Source organism: Gallus gallus, chromosome 1 (assembly GCF_016699485.2).
Source record: "Gallus gallus isolate bGalGal1 chromosome 1, bGalGal1.mat.broiler.GRCg7b, whole genome shotgun sequence".
In the NCBI taxonomy this organism is placed as follows: Eukaryota; Metazoa; Chordata; class Aves; order Galliformes; family Phasianidae; genus Gallus; species Gallus gallus.
This window is the reverse complement of record NC_052532.1, coordinates 31,084,619-31,108,791: the sequence shown is the minus strand read 5'-3', so window position 1 is coordinate 31,108,791 and position 24,173 is coordinate 31,084,619. Positions and strand designations below refer to the sequence as shown.

The window sequence follows — 24,173 nt, the reverse complement described above, 5'->3', positions numbered from 1 at the left end:
TGAATGAAGTTTCCTTTCTGGCACGTAATTATTACTGTAACCTTAATCCAACCCAAGAAGTCTGAGCAGCTGCTCATGGGAAAAACAGCAGCCTGTTCATTTTGGAAGTGCTTTACAGCCCTTTTTCAGTTCACTCTCATAATATTTGTGAAAGGTTATCACCTAAATATCACTCTGAGTCTCCTACAAGTAAAGGAAACGGGAGCAAAGAAATTACATGTAAATTGGGGGAAAAAGAAGTGAGTTGTGTACGAACCTACACAGAACTGTCTTTCTGTAGAACACAATGTATTTCAAATTGGAATATGAAAGCTGCTATTTAGCCCTGTGGACTCCTCATTGCTTGCTGTGGCCCATCCTGCAGCGCTCACAGCACAGCCGCTGTGCAGCACAAGAGTTCGTTCATTTGTGGTGGTGTGTCCTGGGACCTCTTCAGCAAAACCCAGCCTGTTAAGAGGATTTCACAGAGAAATATAATTAGGAAAAAATGTGACTATATTCCTCTGCCAAATGCCTTCCCTAAATTGACTGGGAAGGGCTCGGAACAGAAATGTACTTAAAACCATTTTCCTTTATGGCTCATCTTTAAGTGTTTTGCCTAAAGTAATGAATCACTGGGTGAATCAGGCGGGTGTTTTATGATTTCTGATTTGCCTGCCTTTGATGAACTGAGCAGCCTGTCGGGACTTAATTTGGGACTGTCCCCCCTCCTTCATGCAGCGTGGAAGGGCAGCGTGGGGTGCGATGGGGAACACTTTCCTGTTGCAACACAAGATCACAGTGCTGAGGAAGGCTGAGCACGTGTGCACATTGCTCCCTTCCCATCACATCCTTTTCCGTCCTTCCTCGTCAAGTCCTCTCTCTCACTCGTTGGTTGCTCCCCCTGTCTTATGTTGTAACTGTTCATTGCACGGGGTCTGTGTGAGAGAGGAGCCTGGTTGTGAAAGCTGGTGGCTTGCAGCCACTGAGCCAACAGCTGCAGCTGCTGCAAGGGCTGATAGCCACCGTGTTGCCCACGCCTGGCAGTGCTGCCACTGGTGGCACAGGCATACTGGCACCTCAGTGGCTCTCCTTGGCACCCACGAGCAGGGATCGAGCGGGATGAGCCTGCTTCCTTCCTCCAGCTCCCTGGGCTGTGGAGGGGCAGTGCCGGATAGCTGGAGGCAGTGACATTTTCAGCTCCACAGATGTTTGCTCACTGGATGTGAGTCAGTCTTTAATTTATTTCCAGGCTCTTTGTTATCTCGGTAGCACTCCTCTCATCTCTCAATTTTGTCCTTCCTGTAGGTTAGGAGTAAAACGGGGACTTGATGTTCCAGATGTCAGGTGTCTCTAGCAGAAAGGAGAGGTTTGCTTCCTGGCTTTTCAACATGATACCGTCTAAAACCTATTACTGCTTTCCATCATTTAAGTGAATAGTCCATACGCAGCGTTTCAGGCTCGGCGTTTCTTTATTTATACCCGTGGAGTCTTATTGGTCACGTTGCTGTTCTTTGAAAGAACTTTCAAAAGTGCAAGCAAAGATGTATCGTATCTCAGGCTGTGCCCGAGAAGAATGAAACAGCATGTGCGAAACTCAGGCACAGCATTCTGATGCCTCCTAACCGACCAAGAGGGGGACTTCTTGGCAAAACTCCTTCTGAGCAAAAAGTTGAGTCATATTTCTTTTAAGTAAATTGTCTTGAATTCCGTAGTTAAAATTGCTTGGTGGGTCTGGGATATTTGCCATCCCAAAGACTGCAGGAAATGCGCTGTGAATGGAGCACGCGGTGAGTTTGCAAGTTGACGTGAGGAAAACCATGCCCCAAGATGGGCATAATGGTGTCCAGCCCCACTCCACGCCCTGTCACGTACTGGCTCAGCTCCTGGGCAGCCTCGCATCCTAAGATGGCACTTCTTGAATTATATCCTTCACGGGATATGAAAAAAATACCTGTGAGTTATGCCATCATCGTTACCACCAGGAGTGATGTTTCCCTTAGATATGCTGCTTCTAGCATTTTTCTAGAGGTGTTTTCCTTATATTATGCCTCTTCCAGGTACTGCCTAGAAAGTATTCGCACTTGAGCCAGAAGAAATAAAGTTAGATTGTCTATATTAACAAATTTTTTCAAATACAACATTTTTGAGCCCATTACTGCCAGTGTGGAGCTTTTGACTGTCCAGAAGAGAAGAGTTGCAGGGCTTTTTTTATTTTTCTTTTGATGTTTCGGAAGGCAACAGAGAAAAAGAGTCCGGCTCTTGGAATGTCTTTTAATGGCTTGTGAAGGTCTCCATATCCTTGAGAAAAATAAACTCGTTTTATCTTCTTGTGACATCTTGCAGTCCTCCTTCTGAAGTCTGTGACCAGTTGTAATCTTTCCCATATTCTACAAGGAGCACGCAGGGAATAAATTATCCGTTGTGGGATTTGCAAGACGTGTCATGGGATGTCTAAAGAGAAAGCCAAGCTCCTAGGCCAGTGCAAGGCTTTTTCTACTGCACCGGAGGCCTGGATCAGCTACCAGACACAGACTTTTGAGGTTCCTTTAGAAGTGTCTTTAGCCCTTTCCTGGTTTTCTCCTGGGGCAATTCATGCTTCAAGAAGTATTTGCCCGTGTGAGTGGGAAAGTCTGAAGGAAGGGCAAATTTCTAATTTTTTTCTTTCTGTTTTAGTCTGTGTGCGTCTGGAGAGAGGTTTGATTGCAGGGATGTGGAACTTCTCTGTTTATGAGGTTTAAAGATGGGCAGAATAGCAAGCACAGTGGGATTGCTGCAGTCTCTGTTCAGATTATTTTTAATTAACATTAAAAGGCAATAAATAATCAAGCTCAGTCTAGGAATTTTTGCCAACGTAGCATTTTTATCCGCATTTACCTTATCACACTGTTTGAACAAAAAGGTTTTCAGTAAAAATACAAACGTCTTCCAGCTCAGAATCAACACACAGTGACTCCTGTGGGGTGAAGCGTTTATTTTTTTCCTTCCCACAGCATCAGTGCCACCAGCACCAGATACACATCTGGCTTCCTTTCCCCGTACTTTTGCAGAGCCAGCATGCAGCACGAGGGACGTAAAGCTGGGATCTCTACCCCTAGGGACTGTGGGTGTTCTTGAGAAGCTGCGTGCCATTTGTCACTTCCATCACCTGCAATATAAACAGGCAGCTGGGGGTGAATTGCATGTAACCACCTGTGTACAGGCCTGTGGGGGGAACCAAGAGTGATTAGCTCTGATGGAGGGTTTGTGCTGCGTATATCTAAAGGAAAGTTATCTTTACAAAATTTTTGAGCTTTACTTGGATTTTTTTTTTTTCTGGGCATCACACATATCGCCCCTTCTCTCTGAATCTTCAAGCACTTCACTGAGTGCTTTTGTCACTATTGTCACCCCAGCTTTACAGTTGGAGGTGCTAAGGACAAGGTAGTTATCCTTTGCCAAAGCCTGGGAATGAGTTCCTGCTGTGGCAGTCAAAGTTTCAGGCCCCAGCCCCGCGGTTCCCTCTTTGCTGCCTTCATGTTTTGGCACTGAGGACAGGTTTTCTCATACTTGGAAGTGCAGTGTATTATTTCACTCCACAATGTTTTTAGTTTCAGGGTTCTGTTTTGTTTTAGTAAACCACTTAACCTAACAGGAACCCGGTGCGGACTCCAAGATGCTGTCATGCTGTTGCAGGAGCCACTCATCTGTCTGAAATCTGGAATCTGCTGAAGTTGTTGCCGGTGGGTCAGCTGGCGTCAATTGCACCAGCATCTTCATTCAAACTTTTTTTGGTAGAATCGGAGCTTTAGTTCAAACAAACAAACAAAGGAGTCATCACTTTTGCACTCCAGAGATTCCTTGCAGATAAGTCAGCCAGACGCTCTCCTGTAGGTCCGGCTCACAGCGCAGCGGCTGCGTGGCAGCAGGAAGGGGAAGCAGGAGCTGCACACCAGCGAGCCATGAAGCCCACCGTCGAACATGCTGTTTACCTCACACTGCCACTACCCTATTTTTGCACACACTCAGCACAGAATTTATTAAGCACAAGCAGTGTCAGGGCGATTGGGAAAATCCTCCTGGGGGACAAAGATGCAAAAGAGCCCCCAAAGGGAAAGTTGTGCTGCTTCAATTTTAGACGAGCCTCTGCGTGGCTTTCAAATGCCAGATACAGATCTCAGTACACGTTACCACTTCTATTAAGGTGCTGTTTATTTTAGGAACTGATGGTCACAAGAAGCCTCAGGATTCAGCATGCTCGCTCCTTGCCGCCTCACAGCCACTGCCTCCTGTGGCTTTATCCTTTTATAAAAAGATCACGCTTTCCTTCCAAAATAAGAAGACTACTTTATGCCCCTGGGAAGACTGTTCCAGAACGTCACCACCAGAACCACCCCTTGTTCGCCGGTTTGCAGCCGTTTGTCTGCAGCTGGTGTCCATTTTGCATTGCACCGGACTTGTAGAACACAGGCATTCGCCCTGGGTGCCCATGCTCTGCACTTGCTCTGCAGGAGAGCTGAGGAGGGCCTGGCCAGGGTGCCTGCACACAGTCCTCCCCTGGCAGCCATGTGCGCTCCCCACACCTCCATAGCTGGGCATGAGCTGCTCAGTAGGCCGGGTGGGCCCTGCTCCACCCCCAGCACAGTGCCTCTGCCACGGCCAGAGCTCATAAGGAAGATTTCGGAAGACTAAAGATGAATGTACTTTTCTCAGAAACTTAAAGGGAAAAGGGCTTGTTTGCAAAGCCCTCCTCTGTGTGGGAGGATGTGGTGTAAGCCAGGAGCATTGAGCCCTGTAAACTTACTTGGAGCAGGCCCATGTCACGGCCTGAGGGCACTGCTGCTTCCCTGGCTGTGAGTAGCTTGGTGGCTTTGAGGAGGCTCTGCAAATTTGAGGACATATCCCCAAATAAATGTGGTGTGTGGGCATTCACCAAGTACCCCAAGACAAATTGCAAATTATTGTTTGGCAATGCAGCAGAACATCCATTCACAAAACGGGAATGAAGTGACTGTGGTACGGGTGGCTCTGCATCACGCAGGCACTGTTGTTCCGTTTGAGAGTGGTCAGGTTCTGGAAAAGGTTGGCCTTCAGCTGATTTGTATTTCTAACAAGGGAATGTGCCATCGCTGCAGCACTATCCAAATTGCCTTTGGTGCTTTTCTTGGTGCCTTTATGTAACACATGTAACAGCGGAGAGGCCTCCTGGTCAATAAGTAATAACTGTTTGACACAGGATGTATGTTATTCATTCTTCCTATGGGGTGTGCTCTTAGGGATTTATTTTTGTCTGGTTTTGTCCTTGCTTGGAGTAAGTGTAGCCATACACAGAGCAGCCTCTGTACCTCTTCTTTACCAAAAAAACCCTTAACATACTCAAATTCCATGAGTACAGACATCAGTAGAACAGAGCGCTGCGATAACACTGCCCCAGTTGTTCCTCCATTTAGCAGCAGCATGAACTTGAGGTATTTTGTATTTTTAAGTAAGGGGCAACACGGAGAATGTACTGAAGATGAACACTGAATAACTGATGGTTCTTGGGCAAGCAAATAATTTTTATTCCTTAATTTGTAAGTCCTTAAGTCTCTTCTTCTGAATCAAAGATGATAGGTTTGCTCCCTAGTTTGTAACTACAGGCACCATCTTCTGCAGTCAGTTGTGGGACTGGGTACATCTGTAAGGCTGGTGGAGTTGATCTCATTGAGGAGAATGAAATATTACTACTGGACTGCGTGAGTTCTGTTAAGACCTGAAGTGCTTTTAACGATTCCAGATAGGTTGGCGAGGATGGTCCGTCATATCCAGGTTTCACTGTGTTCTTCTGGTGACATTACGTACTGTTGGTGTGTACATCTTGGCTTTTTTTCTTGTCTTACCTAGGTTGCTGATACTGTGGCTGCCATTTACCCACCAGATCCCAAACAAACACTAACATTTCAAGAAACACTTGGATACGTACAGTTCCTTACCCAAGATGCCGTTCAAAGCCGGATTAGAACTGACTGAATTACAGAATATGACTATCCCTGAAGATGATAACATCAGCAATGATTCAAATGATTTCACAGAGGTGGAAAATGGCCAGATAAATAGGTGAGTATTTTTCCATCGACACTGCCTGCGCTAAGAAACACACTGTTTAAAAACAGCATTCTAATTTTCAGTATAAGTTTTGAATTATTCATTACCAAGTCATGCTCCATTTGAAGACGTAATTTGAATTTCATATGTGACATCTGTTGGGCATAGGCTGCAACAGCAGATAAAGCAAAGAGAGTGACAATTTATTCATCGTTTCAAATCTTTCAAATTAGTCTAATAAAATGCACAAACATATAATGTAGCAAAAAGCCCAACATTCTGAAACGTCTACTTGCACACAGCAAAGAAGCAATAATAATAAATACAATTAGACCAATAGAATAATTTGGAACAAATTGCATTGTTGACCTTTCGATGACAACTGAAACCTGCCTGCCCAAATCCAGGTCCCCAGGCTGGTGGGGATTTGCAGCTGGCACTGCTCGCAGTTGGGCAGAATGATGAGAGGCAGCAGCCACTCCTCCCCAGGGCGCAGAGGGTGAGGAGCTGCTCAGAGGCCTGCACCTAACTTGTATCCAGATAGGGAATTCTGTTTGTCAATTCTAGTAAAAACTGGCCAATCACTTTTCCTATAGTATAGTAGTTTACTGAAGAGACTTGTCCTGCATGATGGTGCATCTTCCAGGCCCCTCTGCCAGGCATCAGCAGCCCACAGGTGCTGAACTCTGCTGTGTGCAGCGTGGGTCTGTCGCCGTGCTTCAGCTGGGTTCTGCAAGCTGCAAAGCGAGAAGCAGCTTTTTGACCAAACTTCCTGTCAAAGAGCTGCACTCCAGGGGCAGGGGCAGGGGCTGGGCCTACAGCCAGCCCAGCTGGGAAAGCTATGGAGTGACCACCAGCTGCGCCTGCTGCTGTGTGACCACAGTGTGGCTGTGCCAGTGGAGATTAGGGTTGATCGGGAATTTTCTGATGCAACCGCTTTGAAGGAAGGTGCCAGGGTGAAATGCAAACCACTTCTGTTAAAAAAAAAAAAAAAAAAAAAAAAAGCCCTCAGACTTTGTCAAAACAGAACAGTTCCTGTGTGAACCTGTTGGCTTTGTTGCTGGCTTCCTTGGAGCTCAGGAGCTGACAGTGGTAGAAGCGTTCCCTGGGGCCTGCTGAGGATTTATGTCCTTGACAGGAGGAGGAGTGGTGGCTGTGCCTCCTGAGCTCTTGTCTGGTAACTGTCAGGGGAAAAGCCCTGTTAGCCCATCATCTTTCATTGAGCACTTACAGAGGCTGAGCAGGGAGCGTGCTGCATGCGTGTGACCCGCAGTGCTCACCGTGTGTTTTATGGAGCTGTGCTGTGAGCGTGGCAGCGTCTGAGCAGGGTTGAGTTGGAATAAAAACTGGGTGAGGAAAGTGTCAGAACTGAGGCAAAATTTCTAAGTCCTGCTCTGGCTCTTCAAGCACGTGAGTATATTCCATCGTTTTCCACTCCCTGATGGAAATCCCATAGCTATGTTAGAAAACACCCAGCCTTTGCATAATATGAGGTTAAGGAGTGTATGGACATATGTATTTCGTGCCATCTGACACATGCTGTAAGGCCTTGTGAAATGCCAAAGTCCACCAATATCAGTGGGACTTTTTGTGTTGATTTCACTTGAGCTTTAGATTAGATCTGTAATTTCCAGCTGACTTTTTTTTCAGTTGTTTCAGCTTGTTTGATTCCACACTCTGTACTTCATTTTGAACCTTTTTTTTTTTCTCAGTGCATAATTTTTCAAGCAGAGTGTAGAACAGCATTTTTAAGGGTCTTCTGGGGATAATGCAGCAGTAAGAAGCTGTTTCCAGGTCTGATTTAAACCCCAAATATTTCCCAATCTTAGAAAAGAATTCTGTAGATCCCTTTGGATTTCCAGCATTTTCTGGGCCTGAATATGCATTTGTATATGCAGGAATGGGATATTTTTTGGGAGGAGCTCTATCAGCAGGGGTTTTTCTGTGCATGCAAATGTTAAATATTTTCTGAAATACTTACAAAGGAATTTGCATCAAATACGGACATGGATTTGCCATCTTTTAAGGATTTATCCTGGCTATACCTCTTTGCCATCGCTGAACATGACATAAATCAGCGCGTAGATGACCTATTGCTTCCTGTGATAGCAGGACAGATCTGCTAAGCTGTTCAGCAGACTTGGATCTGTACCTGTGATGATGCTCTCAGGAAGCTGCTGGCTGGATGCTTGTCCTAGTCTGCAGCTGTGGGTAAGTTAGGAGCGCTCCTTGTTTGGTCGACAAGGCTGTGGGTAGCTATACCCTGATCTGGTCAGAGTTTCATAGTGTAAGCCAGAGCAAGCTTTCTTCTGCATTTCTTGTTCCTGCTTGCCCTGGAAATCTTTGCCATCGCTCAAGCTGCAGCTCCATTTAAGAAACCGCCTGAGGATAGAGTTCTGTCATCTTGGCAAAAATGAGCCTTCCCTAACAAATGTTTAAGGCATTGTCAAATATCAGTTTAAGTTAATTACGTTTAAACGTATCTGAGATGGCTAAATGGTTTTAACTCTGCTTAGCCAAAATGGTTAGCTCCAGGATATCACCTTTATCAAATATTTCTCATTTAAGTCCTTGAATAAATTAAATTTGAAGACCGTGGTTAAGTATGGTCCTTTTAAAACCACTTTATCAATAAGACTGAGTTTCTGCTTTTCACTAAATCAAGGTGGAAAAATAATTGGATTACAGAATTCTTTCCAAGCCAACCGTGAGGCTTCTTTCATCACCAGGATGAACCGATCATCTTTTGACCAGGATGTTCTGTAAATGCATCTGAAAAGTTTTGCATAAACTGTTTGTGCTTGACTGTGATGTAGGAAGCACACCAGGAAAGCAGAAACGTACAAGAGCGAGTTATGACTGTGTATGATGAGTAGAGCATTCAAAATGAAGACAACGAACAGCCCAAATGGATTTCATGCTTGTCAGGGGCCACAAGGCACTGGAGGCATGGGCTGCCTCACTGTGCGTTTCTGTAGGACCTGTTGCTGGCTCTGATCCTTCTGTGGGCTGGGAGGATCCACAGCAGTCATACTGCTTCATTCAAGTCAGGTTTATAAAGCTCAGATATACACCATTGTGACGATGATTAGCTCACTTTCTAAGTGCATCTGTTGAGCAGAGCAGATGCAAGGCATGCTTTAATAAGAAATTACAGTATTCCAGTCTACGTTCTCCTTTATGTACTGTAGTAAAAAAAAAACATCGTGAAATTAGATTAAAATTTTCCTTTTATTTTCTTTTTGAACTTGAGTTCAGCAACACATTCCATTTGTGAGCAGCGTGGGGTGTCCCACGGTGCATCCGTACCACCTACTGCGCATGGACCCGAGGCAGCCTTCCTGTCCAGGCCTGCCACTCACATTGCCTGCACCAGTGCGTGTAGCCGCAGACAGGCAGACGGACATCCCACAGCCCCAGCTGTCAGGCAGGGCCGGGAAGCGCCCTGTGCAAGCTGGGCAGTGCTGTGCCTCTCACAGAAGGTCACGATCGCCGCATTCCTGTGTCTGACTTTGCCTGCCCGTACACATTGAGCAGCAGAGACAGAGAAGAGTGTGCTCAGCAACATGGTAAATGCGGAGTGGATGAGGGACACACCTTGTCATAGGAGATGAGAGGATTTTAACATGGCTAACTCCAGATAAAGTATTTCGGATTAGTTTATCTAACCAGATGTTTTCTCCACCGCCCATCTGGAAGGAAATAATGCATTTGTTACCTACCGAAAGTACCAATTCTATAAAAACTCACTTCTGTTGAAAGTACTGAAATGAAGAATTCCAAAATTGCTTTACGTTCGAGCAGTAACTTTTGGGTGTAGTCTTTGTCCTGTACTAGCTCTTTAACAACAACTTTCATTGATCTTTCATGCCAAGTGGTGGCAATGATAGTATCTACAGATGTGTTATTTTTGTGATTATTGAACAGACTGAGCAGGAGCAGGGGGAGCGAACTAGCTGACTTCTCCTTGCTCTGACTAAATCTGAAATGACATGTGATCTCCATGGTTGACAGAAGAAGGCAAAGCCCACAGATGTTCCCAGCAGCGCTCAGAAACACAAAAGAGACAAAACTTTTCTGTGCACTCCTGCCTGTACAAATTGCCTGCAGGGTGTTTCAAGAGGGAGCTGGAATGTCTTTGTCAGACCGCTCACACTCAGCTGCCTGTGCTCAGCTTTAAACGGACGTGGAAAAAAAAACCAAAAAACCATATACTCTGAATCTACAGAAGATCGGGTTGAGATTTTATTCCATCAGAGTGAAATGCCTTCCCGGTGAGATTCAGAAAGTTAATTTTGGATCGGTTCACCTTAGCCGTGATTGCTTTTCACTCCTTAAAACACTGGGGGAGGATCAGCCGTACATTCCAACTGCTTTAGGGCTTTAGAGACTGGCTCGGTATCTATATTTTGCAGCAAATTAGTTTCTGAAGTTAACCGTTTAAAAAATAAAGAAGCCTATGGTTGGTTTATGTACAGAGCAAATCGAAGCAGACTGATGGTAGGAATCAAAGTTGCCACAAAAGCAGCAATAATTGCACAGTCAGAGTCAGAACTGTGAATCTTTGGCCAGGAGATGTTCCCAGCTGTGGGAAGGGGCCATTAGGGCAGGTCTTTGTGTTCAGCTCACTGCTTGCTTTAAGAAGAGCCACCGTAATCTGCCTACGGAAAAAAGGAAGCTTGGTGACAGCCGCTGGGTAGGTATGTGTTACAAACGATGGCTGCTGTAGGCAGTGCCAGAGAACCATCTGTAAATTAGCAGAGATGCCAGGGACTTAATTGTGCATAAACCTTCGGAAGATGAATAGCTGAAAGAATGCTTTACACGAAGTAAAATTGTTTGCTGAAGAGCGGGTCTGGGAGAAACTAACCGCTTACCCTAATCAGAAGTGTCGTAAATCCGTTGGATACTGACACGCAAAGGCAAGAAGCAAATCTTGCTCTGCTGATTGTGTGTATTAAGAATAGAGAGCTGGTAAAGCTGTAGAGGAAGAAAAGTCATTCAGCTCATGTTCCTCTGCATGGACATTTTTGATTTTGCAGTTTGGTGAAGTTGGTACTGAGTTTTGAAAGGCTTTTTGGTGACCATACAGCAGCCCCAACCTGAAGCACACCCACGGAGCACATGGCCTGGTTCAGGATGACCCTGGCAATGCTGCTGCCTGCAGTACCTCATCCTCTTCTTGGCTCCAGCCACACCAACCCAACAGCAGCAGCAGAAGGCTTGCACTCAGCAGCTTGTCCGTGCCCTTTCCTTACTAGGTCTCCTAAAATACCACTATCTATGCATTTATTCTGATCTAATGGTACCTTTATTGACACCCAGTCTGTGCTGGCATCAGGAAAGCATAATTGGGCTCCTTTAACAGTTACAGGCTTGACCTTTTCCTGTGTACAGCTTGTGTACATTGTGAATTTTGTGATCACATGCCGCTCATGGAATTAACTTGTTTGCATTTTCTAATGGCTCTTTGCTGGAAATTAATCCTCTGACTTCTTTCAGCAAGTTTATTTCGGACCGAGAAAGCAGGAGAAGTCTCACAAACAGCCACTTGGAAAAGAAGAAATGTGATGAATATGTGAGTATTTTTGCAGGCTTTCTCTTTGTCAAAATGAACTGTCTATCTTGTGTGGAGAGCCCTTAGACGTGGTCTTCAAAAGAGCTGAGTACGGGCATTTGTAACTGAAATCCAAAAAACCCAAAAAGCATTTTGGTTCAGGCAAGGGAAGTCCTCTGGCCCTTTCTGGGCAGGAGGCATGTCTGTTTCCCATGGCCTTATAATGCATCACTCTCACACCTAAGATGTCCCATGGGCATGACAAGAGATGGATTTTAAAGTTCAGACTGTGAGTTGTATATTGCCCATGCTATTGATGTGAGTTTACAAAACCTGTAGGGCAGCAATCAGAATATAAGTGTGAAAAAGAACAGTGGCCTTTTTTCTCTTTCAAACCTCACAGTGCTCCCACAGCAATAGCTCTTTCTATCTGATTATCACATAGCCTGCAGGTTGGGGTGTAGGGGCATTCCTGTGCTCTGTTCCAAACTCCTGTTGACACACAAACCTTTGTTTCTCCAGATTCCAGGTACGACTTCTTTGGGAATGTCTGTCTTCAACCTCAGCAACGCCATCATGGGCAGTGGCATTTTAGGCCTCGCTTTTGCATTGGCCAACACAGGAATCGTCCTTTTTTCGTAAGTGTGAATGGGTTGAGGAGCTGACCTCTGCTCTGTGAGCGAGCGGAGCAGTTGGTGGTCCATTGGAAATGTGATGTTCTTCTTCACTGCTTGAAGTAGCCGACCTGTATAAGTAGCTTGGATTTCAGGGTACTGCTGGGTGGGTCAGCTGTTTCACTGTCTAAAAATGAACTTAAATACTCAACTACAGCTTTTAAGCCTGAAAATGTCAGCTACGTTTTTCAGACATTTATTTTTCAGTCAAAATGGTGGGGGAAAAAAAACACTAGCTGTGCTCCTAGAGCAGATTAAGTCCATGTCATCGACTGCTGACCTGAACCTAGCCAAGGACTTTTCCTGTGGTCTACAAATAGCACATACATTGAAAAAAAGCAAATTTATTCAGTAGCAATACTTGCAGTGTGACAGTACTTACTTCTTACTTGTGTCACAGAATCTCTACAGCTTTCAGCAAAGCATGACGCAATATCTAGTCCTGTAAGCAAGAAAAAAGGAATATTTATATTCTTTTAAATGTCAGATATAATATTTTCATCTCACTCCCACAGTTTCTTCAGTTTCTTATGTGAGAGTCCTTAAAAGCCAACATAAATACAGCCAAGATTTGAGTATAAAAAAAAGCTGAGGTACTTTACCAAAAAAAAAAAAGTAGCATTTCATAAAACAGAATTTTATAGTTTAAAAATGAAACAGTGCCAATGAATGAATAAGACACAGAATACTGTGTTATTTTGGTTTGCAGCATGAGGCATTTCATTGTGAAAAGTGATTGTTAAGAAATCAGTTGGGAATTGTGTGCAGATTCCAGTAATAAATGTTCATTGAGGGAAGAAACACAATAATTTATAGTATTCGAGAACTGCTCAACGTGGTTATTAAGTTTACAGATCACTCTACGGAGGTGTCATTTCCTAAACGTCAGAACCTAAAAAACTACAACTTAACATTCCTTAGGTTTTTTTTTTGGAAAAATTATAATGTGAGCTGTGCATATAGCAGAATGAATGGCCAAAGTGGTATGTACAGCCATCTGCTCCAGGATTTTGTGCCAGTATAGCTGCAGCCATGCTGCTAGAGTACAGTTTGCAGTGGTTGGGTAAAATCTGGGAATAATCCGAGGAATTAATCCACTTACATTAAGAATGTACAAAGCCTCATTATTGTGCTGCAGCTAAGCCAGGCAATAAAGTAGCAGGACTCAAATTTAGATTTTTCTTATGCAGAGGGACTGAGTTTACTTCAGTTTTGCTGATTTTAACCAACATGTGACAATGACTTCTCTGTGATTCTCCACCATACTCTGAGAAGCACACCTCTGAGAACACGGACAAAGGTGTGCAAAAACTCTTGTAACCAAAAAAAGCTCAGCCTAGTTGCCTCTTCTGAGATACTGCTCTAGTATTAGATGTGGAGGTTGGTGGCCCTGCCTGCAGCAGGGGGGTTGGAGCTTGGTGATCCTTGAGGTCCCTTCCAACCCAAGCCATTCTATGATTCTGTGATTAATTCTGTCTCAGCTAAAGTGTAGTACTATCTGTATCTACTTCTTAACAGGGCATCATATGCATCTTCAATTTCACCCTCAATTGCTTTATATTTCCATAAGTAATCTCGTTCTCTTCTCTCTCTCAGTGAACAGTTTTTTTTGTGAGAGTTTAAGTGAAATGCATTCGCTCTCAAGGATGTAGAAAGGCAGCTTCTTTCAAGATCAGGCCAGTGGTGTGAACACTGGAGAAACTTCTAACAGCCTGTGGTAGAGACTGAGTTCACCTTGATTTGAGTAGTGAGCATGTAAATGTGTGCCACCTAACTGCATAAAATCTGCCAAAGCCAAATGTTTGGTAGTTTTATATAGCAAATAACAGCGCTACTCTCTACGGAATCGGATTGTGTTTAAGAGTGGATCATTGTTTTTGATAGCTTTATGATGCTTTTAGATCTGTTGGCACAGAGATGGGTCAGCCTGCTGAGAGGAAAGGTAAGGAGGCTAGCAGGACCTAGCTGACCAATCTAGCTGAGATTTTGCTTTTGAAGCCTGGAGACAGATCATCCGAATGTGCTTTCTGTAGTTATGCCTAAAAACTGAAATGCTTGAACTAGCCTTTTACCATACAATAGTCTCATAGTTAAAGTTAGACCATTACTTTTACAGTTTTGGTCACACTCTCATTCAGTGCATTTTTTCAACAAATACATAGTTCTGATCTCTATTCCAAGTATATCTTAGAACTATCTCTTCTTTACAAGTGATAAACGATAAAGTCTTGGAAAGAATTCATATGCTTTTTGCACATGAGAAAGCACTTACATTCATTGCTCCTCAACAGTGGAATTCTAGTAGGTTTCCAGGTTGCCTTGTCCAGGTTGTCAGCCTGCCAGTACTGGCTTGCTCTATCTCTGAAAAGTAGAAAGCAGAGGAGTAAAAATTAAAGCAGCATTTTCAGGGCTAGTAAAGCAGACCAAGACTGGTTTCCACTCTCACAACGTTTTTGCTTCTGCAGTGTGAAGTAGATCAGTTCGGATCCTGTGTTCTTGTAGAAAAGAAATACAGAGATGGATATGTGCTCTCACATGCTATTCACAAAACTGATTGATGCAGTGAGGTGTCAGGCTTTCTGGGCAAACAGCTGAGAAACTCAGAGGAACTTTATCCTGACATTGTTAATAATGACAGCCTAGATCAGAAAAGAATATCCTTTCTTGTATGAAAAAGGTTTTCATAAGAAAAGCTTTGTGCTGCAGAAATATGGCACAAAAGGTTGGGGAGCTTCAGTTGGGCCAGGCCAGCTGGGAATGGCAGGAGCACCTGTAGGTAGCTCACCCTGCTTGTGCTTTTGCTCAAGTTCCAGTAGCAGAGTGACACATGACATTGCAGAGACATACAGGCCGGAAAGCACAAGATGCCTTCAGCCTGCGTTTAGCCTGGCTCTGCAGAGGAGCTGGAAAGCTCTTCTGAGACGCAGGGCTTGTTGGATGAGGTGCAGTGTGAGGTGACAACTGGAGCTTCACACTGCTCCCTGCAGGCACCTCTGCTAAGGCTGGCTGGAGGCAGTCACTGGGCTGTGGCCACACAGTGCCATGACCCTGTTCTTCACACTCTGCTGCATCTGATGCCTCACAGGGGTTCAGAGAGTGAAGAGGGAACTGCATGATTCTCATTGCTCTTCTGACCATGCAGCCTGGGCTCCACAGGGGACTGGGGACAGTACCCATTTCAGCTGCTTTGGTAATGCAGCTGTTGGCAAACAGCAGTGGTGTCATAGGAACAGTCTGTTCTTCGTAGCCCTATATCAGTCTCCTGCCCTAAGCTGTTTATTCTGGATTTGTTGGAGGGAGGTGACTTTCGTGTGCTGGTTGCTTGCATAGCTGCCAGCAGTACTTGAAAATTAGGCAAAATAATAAGCATGGAGATGGCAGTGTGAGCTTCCCCACTTCTGTTTTGAATTTGCACAGGATGAGCGGTATGGACATTCTCATTCCCTTCCAAGGGGTGGTTCTGGCATGAGTGTCCTGACACAAACAAGTTCTTCATGCAGTGTTAATGAAAATGCCAAGCTTCTCTGTATTAATCCTATGGGGAGCTAAGGACAACAGATCAGATAAATACCTAGCTGCTCGAGTGTGTTATTTTTACCACTGCAAAAGCTCCATGAGCTCAGTGCCTGAAAAACGGGAGCTTTTAATATTAAAATAGCCTTGATGCTGGCCTGTGCAGCCAGAGCCACTTGGGACTGGGAGTGAGTCATGGCAGCTGTGAGCACCATGCCTCCACACAGAGGGGGGAAGCGGGGCAGCAGGAGAGCTTAACACATCTTTAAAAATGGAGCAGCCAGTGCAGCCTCCTTTCCCTTCACCTCCCCAAGGAGAAACGCCCTTTGGCTTGTACAAAAAGTGTTGCATTATTGTGAACCATCGTTCTCTCTTGGCAAAAGAGCAGTTCTTCCTACCATCTCTGTGTTTCTCCCTCCTCCTCTGGCTCCAAGAAACCCGTAGGTCATTATTTGACAGAAAAGTATTTATAGTCCAAAATAAGAAAGAAGGGGAGGGAGGAGGCTTCTGATTCTGTTCTGTGTGCTACAATGAAAGAGATGTGTTTGTGCCTATCTATGGCGGTAGATATGCAGTTTTCTGTTAAATTTTAGGCTTGTTTTCTGTGGTGTCCCAAGGGTAGCTGTCATAATAAAAAGAGGAATTGCCAGCAGATTGTCTGAATGCTCTTCACACACACCATGAAAACATCATCAGGCCTTTATGTGTTCAGTGTTGGAGGGGAAGACACACATGGTGCTTGGCTAAAAGACATAGAGCAATGAACTTAAGTATTTTTATGTACTTACCCCCTGCCACTGAGTAATTATCATTTGTGCCAGCAAGTTCCCTCCACAAACAGTTTGGTCATTACTTCCTGCAGTTCTTCTACATGCAAAGTCAAAATATGGATCACAGAAAAACAGGGAGTGACATTGGTGAGGGAACACCTGTCCCTTCCTGGGTGAAGCACAAGCGTTTGGTTTCTGCCTTTACTCCCAGGAAAAGACAGTCTGGGCCATGAAGGTGAGGGGTCAGGTGCAGGCTCAGCTGTCTTGATGCCCAACAGCTAAAGCCCAGAGTCCTCACGTCTCATGATTCCTCATTGTGAGCATAGGGTCAGAATGGAAGCTAGAGACCATCTTCTTCACTGAGTGAGTTGAGTTCATGTCCAGGTCCCATTCACACATCGAGAGCTGGCCAGAGCAAGACAGCTCTGTGCAGTGTTAGCCTTCCTTCTCTCTCCGCTCCGGGGCACTGGGAGGTTACTTTTGGTGGCACGTGTCTTGGGGAGAGATGCTCACATTTGGCATGAAAATCCTTAAATAGAGGATTTCCCTCTGAAATTTTTACTTGGCTTCCAAAACAAACAAAAAAAAAAAGCTTTAGACTGTGTGGTGAGGAACATATGTGGCTCATTCCTGCTCTGATTAAATCCTAATTCCTACACGATGAGACATCTCCATTCCTTCAGCTTGGGAGGGTATAACTAAATAGCAGGATGGAGTTCTACTGAGTTTTCCTTGGTTGAATTCCTCTGCATACAAGGCTTCGTACCTCCTCTGTAGTGTGTTAGAACTGCAAAAAGCATGTAAATCACTTTTGTTTATAGAGCTTTTTGCGTTCTCAGAGGATTATAAAAAATGTCTTGGCATCAATGGGTATATGACCCAACACATGAAATATTGCAGTGTTAGAGCTCTGTTCTTACAGTAAGCTTTATCTCTCATTCTTTTGCAGGCTGCTTTTGGTTTCTGTGACATTGCTGTCTATTTATTCAATACATCTCCTGTTGGTGTGTTCAAAGGAAACAGGTAATCTAAGATTTTATTGTACCATTTCAATGGAATTGTTAAGAAGAAGAGGTGAAAAGTGCTCAGAATAAAACCAAGTGCTTCATGAAACACAGAGTTTCTATCACTTCGCTGACACAAAAGAAAGTCCTACCAGATTTTGGGTCAGAAGCCCAGAATTTAAAATAATTTCTGTCATGGCAAAGGAGAACAGCATATGACCATCACTGTAAAGAGAAAAAAAATTATGTGAAAGACTGAATTCTGTTGTAGGGAAATGTCGTTTTCAGCAAAGTAGGAGGAACAGCTCAGATAGTTTATTTGCATTACAAAATCAATTCCAAATGAAATATAATGAATCTTTGTCTACAGTGAAGTTTGCCTGGAAATACACCTTGTTGTTAATGGCTAGTGTGAAATTCCTGATGGCCTGCATGTTGTAGTTGGAGAAAATAAAAGGGAACATTTCCTCTACAGGAAGAGGTGTATCTCTAAGCAAAATGTATTCCTTAACACAGAAATTAGAAGTTATCTGCAGGGTTAAATGACTTTGTGTTCTGAATCCAAGAGATTCTTTCCTTGAGTAACAATCACTAAAGCCAGATTTTTAAAATTATCTGTATGTAAGAGCACCAGTATCTTTTAATATGTAATTTGGATGCAGATCAGTTACTGTTATGTACAATGGCAGCGATGGCCTTTTTAATTAGGTGTGCAGGCCTAATTGTGAACACTTTTGCCCCGTTAGTTCCCAGAATCTAAGCCCTGTTTTCTGTGCTGCTGGATCACAGACACAACACTACGCTTAAGGTCAATCTTGTTGTTTATAGAAGCTTCAAAGAAGAAATGTCAGCTATAAGAAAACGTAGAGAAAAACAAACAATGAGATCCATTTTTAAAACAATCTGCTCAGTGTAACATCTGCAGTATTTCTCTTTCTGTTCTTGTGAGTCTCAACAGCTTCACCATGTCCAGTCTTTTTTTTTTTTTCTCAGCCTGAATCACAGCCAAGAGGAAAAAAAAAACCACTTAACAGAAGGACAATCCAATTAATAGTGGAGTTTCACAAGCTTGACAGATATTTAAAATTAAGTTTTTGTTATAATTTACACTGTGCTCTGCTTTTACCAAAAACATACCGCATTCTAGAATTCACAAGAACACCATCATTAAAGACTGTAAATCATCCTGTACAACAGTGGCTGCCTTCATTTGGGGCATTTATAGTCAAACCAAGCAAAACTACAGAATTACAGTCTGGTGTCTGTTGTGGCCAGGCTGCCAGCGCCGGTTTGTGGTCTCTGTTATACTGAATTTGGTTTGGAGAGAAGGCTTTCAACCTCTCTCTCATTGAGATTGCAAACCTAATATGCCAGGATGGGGATACCAGGACTTAAAGTGTATACTAAAGGTATAGATGGACTCGTTAAAGGAATGCTTCCATCTCATAAGTGATGGGTAGCCAAAGACAGCATTTACAGATATCAAGAAAACATTTCTCCCTGAGTTTCGGCCCTAGCAATGACAAGAGAGATCTCTGTTCAGCTGCAACAGGAAGATATGATTGCAGAGAGGGAATGCCAAGTGTTTTGACTCAGCAGCATTTGCCATTGTATTCTTTACCTTTCTCCTCATTTCTTTTAACACAGGCTGCATGGTATATGAAAAGCTTGGTGAGCAGGTTTTCGGTACCCCAGGGAAAATGATTGTCTTTGGATCTACATCTCTTCAAAACATTGGAGGTAAAGGAGGAATATTAAAAAACACAACCCACAAACATCTAAAAGTTATGCCTACCAACTAGGCAGGTTCCCTATTCTAGTAATGTCTTGGGATTTTCATGCTTGACCTCAATTATGTTTTGCATTTGGCCTTTTAAAAATACTTTATTACTGAATAATCAGTAGTTTATAGTCAGTTACAGTTCTAGGTCTTCTAGCTTTACAGGCTGAGACTGGAAAAAGTTCAGCATGTACTTATTCTGCAGAATATTTCATCTGTTTCCTAAAGTGACTTTTTTCTTTCTCCAGCAATGCTGAGCTATCTCTTCATAGTCAAAAATGAGCTGCCTTCTGCCATAAAGTTTCTAATGGGAAAAGAAGAAACTTTTTCGTAAGTTAAATTCATTTGGATGATTTTACAATTTAACGTTGTGCAAAGAAGCTTAAGTAAACATTTATAAAAACCCTTAAGTATTCTTTAGGCTTGACAGATCTTCACAGAAATATTTCTGTGAGTTAAAAACAAACAAGAGAACTTTGGGAAGGAAAGGAGGATGGATAGAAAATGGAAGAGGAAGTCATCAACGGTTACTCTTTGCACGATGGATTTTAGTGCAGAATTATGACATGACTTTTAGACTGTTGGTAACATTTGAAGTTATAGGGAACAATGCAGATTTAACATATTATATATTTCCCTGCATTCTTAGTATCTTACAGGACTTTTTTTTTTTTTGCTCCTGGAGCACTGTTGGTAGTTTAAAATTCTTCTAATATATGGCAATAGGAAAATATTATTCTTAGATCTCTGCCAATTGTCGCTTGACATTTACCAGCTTCTTTTATTGAGGGATGGTATTCTTCTATAGTAGTAAATATCCTTTGCACTGGATTTCGTAATGTATTGAAGAGAACCAGAAGAGAATAGAGATACTATTCCTCGGGCTTCCATACTAAATTGGCCAGAGCAGTGGAAATACAACACACAGAACATCCCTAATGCTGCATCTGAGTCAGAGCAGTGTCATGTTTTAAGAGCTGGATGCTGAGGTGATTCTGGTACTCTTCGGCAAAGTTCAGACATGGTCCCCATCTCTCCTTCCATAGTGTAAGAATACAAAAGATGCTTCTGTAACTGCAGCGATCAAAGAGGAATGTGAGGAATGCCAGGAAGGGTTTGAGGTGTGTTCATGGTATTTTTCAAATGTTTTACACAGGGCATGGTACGTGGATGGGCGGATTCTTGTTGTTGCAGTGACGTTTATTATCATCCTCCCTTTATGTCTCCTTAAGAACTTAGGTAAGATGCAAATGCCATAGCAGGAATAAAATACAGGAGCCCAGACATTGTGCCTCTGACAGCCACACTGGCAAGTCAAATAAAAGTTAAAAATTATGCTCTGATTGTAATGAGAGGATACTCCTGGTTGGGGAGTATGCTTTGTTTTGAGCATCTTGGAACAATAAGGCCTAAATTGTTGGAGTGATTGAAGTCAGTATAAACCAATTTGATCCATGCAATTGTGGAAATTGATTTAAACATATACTTAGGAAAGTGTTTATTTAATTAGGTGACTCTACTTAATGTGTAACGTAAAAACATGTTCATAAACAAAGATTACAAAAAAAATACTTTATTGGTGTTGAATTTTTCAGTGATTAGCTTAGTTGAAAATGCTGAACTTGTATGTAAGATGTATATAGAGAGCCATATTTTCAAATGTGTTTGAGTCCCCAGGGGTGCTAGTAGGTACACTGTGTATTTTTTAAAACCATGTAACAGATTTTGGCACTGAACTCCTGTTGGGATCTTCCTTTTGGGAAATTAACCTGTGGTAAGCTCACATTTCGGCATCACAGGGAACCTGCATCGCGTTCTGATTGCAATTGCACATCTTCCAGTTTATTTCAATTACCACAAAAGTAAGATTAGTTAAACTGCCATAGCAGTGACCTTCAGGAAGGAAAACATAAGTCACACTGGTAGGATCAAAGCTCTACTCCGTCTGAAATCACAGAGTCTTACAACATGGAAGGCATCAAATGAAGATGCTTTTGTCCTGCCCAGAAGCCTGTAATACATTTTAAATGCATAATGCATTTAAATTGTTCCTTTGAGTAGTCAATTAAAAAGCAAGATACATGTAATAAAAATTATTTTGTATAACTTGTTTTTTTCCTTTCAGGGTATCTTGGCTATACCAGTGGATTTTCATTAAGCTGTATGGTATTTTTCCTGATAGTGGTAAGTTCAGCTTGTTTTGTTTGTTGGATTAGTCACTTGATAAGATATGCATAATTTCTGAATTTAATTTTAATTTGCTTTTTAGTATTATTTTTAACAGTTAGCTCTTGTTCTAGGTTATTTACAAGAAGTTTCAAATTCTCTGTCTCGAATCGGCGCTAAATGCAACATCTCCTATCCTATCAAATAGCTCAGCACATGAGCATATGTGTAAGCCAAAGTATGTTATCTTTAATTCCAAGGTATGTTTCTCTTTATGATACTTATTTTTGATTCACATAATGTATGCACCTACACCCCATGTCGTAATCAGCTCAGCACCACCTAGGGCCTGCTTCCACACATAACTCTGACGGTGAATGCATGACAGGTGTTCTTGCCCAGTGTTTTGGGGGTGCCATGATGCCTGTAGTTCTTGCAGCCTTGCTCTGTCACTCCATTGCTCAGGAAACTGAGACAGAGTGAGCGCAGAGTGAGCTGCCTTGGTAGCAGGCATGCTAAGGCTGTGAGCTTGAGCTGCCACCAGATAACAAATGCTTTCTTTATGAAAGTTTTCCTTTTTGCTGCTTCTTACTTTCCATGCTGCAACTGAGTGCTTAGGCTGTGGTTCAACAGACACTGTAAGCCATGCCTGCATCCAAGAGCCAGAAGTAATCCATCTGTCCTGCACACAAACCACTCCCTTGTGACAGGGTGTGTGTTTCTGTAGCCGTATGGTGAACGAGATGAGGAAAAAGGATGCAGTTGAAAGCAAAAATCTGATGGCCTTTCAGCTGGATGCTTTCCTCGATCACTGCACAAAATGCTGTGCCAAGAGAGTGCAAAAGAGCAACTGGCTGTAGCTGTGGGAGCACGAGGATTTCTTCTTCTGGCTGTGCTGGTTTGCAGTGCTCTTGAATGGCACCTTATCCAGTAGGGCATGCTCCTCGGGTATCACCACTGCGTTCATAGAGAACGCGTATGCATACTATATGCATGCAACAATTATTATTATTGTTTAAATTCATCCTACCAGCTTCAGTGCAGGAAGCTAACCTGAATTAATACGAGCACTTTCGTTTAGCTGGGGGCAGCCATCAGCCCAGATCCAATGTGAGCGGCCAAGAAGCAATTAACTGGGTGTGCAGTAGCAACATAGGTGTAGGTACAGTTCAGGCAGTGTCAAAGGGCAGTCTTGTTCTCCTGAAGTGTTAGTGTTTACTTCAGAGTTGATGGATGCCCATCAGGAGCAGTCAGTCTGAATTAGGCACACTGGACTTGACCTTTAGAGATCTGTTCTCAGGGCCAACAATTTGCCAGTCACTTTAGCAACTGTGGTACATGAGAGGACATCCGTTTTGAGGCTGGCAGGAACCTCTGGGTCCATCTGCTCCAGCAGGGACACCCAGAGCAGAGTGCTCAGGACCATGTCCATATGGCTTCTGTGTATCTCCAGGGATGGAGATTCCACAACAGTAGTGCACTGGGAGTGAAGCAGAAAAGGCAACACAGGCCAGGGTGTGGAAAGGCCCCACTGGAGAGCAACCAGTGTGCTTTCTGAATCCCACCCCACTGGGCAGCCCCAGGATGGCTTCTGTGGTGATAAGTGTCCTGTGGCCAACATGAGGAAACCTCTGAGCAGTGGGGAGAGCTGCCCGTAGGTGTCAACTCCTTTTATCCAAACAGGAGGACTTTTTTCATGTGATCTCAGCTCGTACTAGTTTCATGTGGAGAATGGAAGCGCTGAGATCATTTATAAAGCTTGGCCAGATGCTGACCACTGAAACCTGCTCAGATTTTTGGTTGAGCAGTGGGTGAGGTTCCCTTCAGAGGCCCTCTGTGCTTCATAGTGACGTAACGGTCTCTCTCTTTCCCCAAGGAAAAAGCATGCTCCCTCCACAGTCCTCCTAGCCCTTTTGTTGGCCTGGGAATTGAAGGGGCTCTGTCTGGTACCTTGAAATATCCATTTATTTGTAAGTTCTGCATTCCTCTTCTCTTTTCTTACAGTCTGGATATGGGCTTCATCTCCAGGACTTCAGCCTTAGCACCATGGGTGTGCACCCCTCTCCATTCCGAGGCAGGGTAGTGTAGCAGTGATCCACCATACGTCCCTGTTACACGTGGCAGCGTGTCGGTGGCGGTGGCAGTAGCTGGGCAGGGAGACCCCTGCCTGGGAGCAATCCCACAGCCACGTGGCATCCACTGCTGTGCGCTGAGGACAAAGTCAGGACTGGGCTTGGGTGGCCAACACCGAGATGTTGTCCTCCTCTCGGAAGAGCGTTGCTCTCCTTATTTTGTTAAATATGTGCCAGCTGACAGGTCTCCTGCCTTCTCTGAAAAGGGTTCTCGACATTCATTTGAAGAGTCCAGATAGCTGGGAGCTGAGGTAGTTGAACACAGATCATTTCTTCATACTGCTGGGAAAAATACTTATTTTTCTTAACTTTTTTGTCTGAAATTCTCTCTGAACAGACTGTGTATGCTTTGCCCACCATCGCTTTCGCGTTTGTGTGCCACCCATCGGTCCTTCCAATTTACAGCGAACTTAAAGAGTAAGCCTTTCTCTTTTTTCTTTTCAGTTAATTGTTTTCACTGTTTTGCATGGAAGAAGTTAGTGCAGAGGTGCTCTGAGTCATTCTTGCCATTCGGAGGAGATGTGCTTCAATGAAA

General features: G+C 43.6%; 1 protein-coding gene across 1 annotated transcript in view; it reads left to right on the top strand.

Moving 5' to 3' along the window:
- The window catches only part of SLC38A1 (solute carrier family 38 member 1), a 38,780-nt gene that overhangs the window by 2,180 nt on the left and 12,427 nt on the right, over positions 1 to 24,173 (top strand). The window contains exons 2-11 of the mRNA NM_001199603.3: positions 5,842 to 6,054; positions 11,545 to 11,620; positions 12,122 to 12,237; positions 17,506 to 17,579; positions 19,208 to 19,300; positions 19,589 to 19,670; positions 20,497 to 20,579; positions 21,466 to 21,524; positions 21,641 to 21,766; positions 23,976 to 24,055. Coding sequence (NP_001186532.1) covers positions 5,936 to 6,054; positions 11,545 to 11,620; positions 12,122 to 12,237; positions 17,506 to 17,579; positions 19,208 to 19,300; positions 19,589 to 19,670; positions 20,497 to 20,579; positions 21,466 to 21,524; positions 21,641 to 21,766; positions 23,976 to 24,055 — 908 coding nt within the window. The 5' untranslated portion in view covers positions 5,842 to 5,935. The remainder of the gene's footprint in view (positions 1 to 5,841; positions 6,055 to 11,544; positions 11,621 to 12,121; positions 12,238 to 17,505; positions 17,580 to 19,207; positions 19,301 to 19,588; positions 19,671 to 20,496; positions 20,580 to 21,465; positions 21,525 to 21,640; positions 21,767 to 23,975; positions 24,056 to 24,173) is intronic.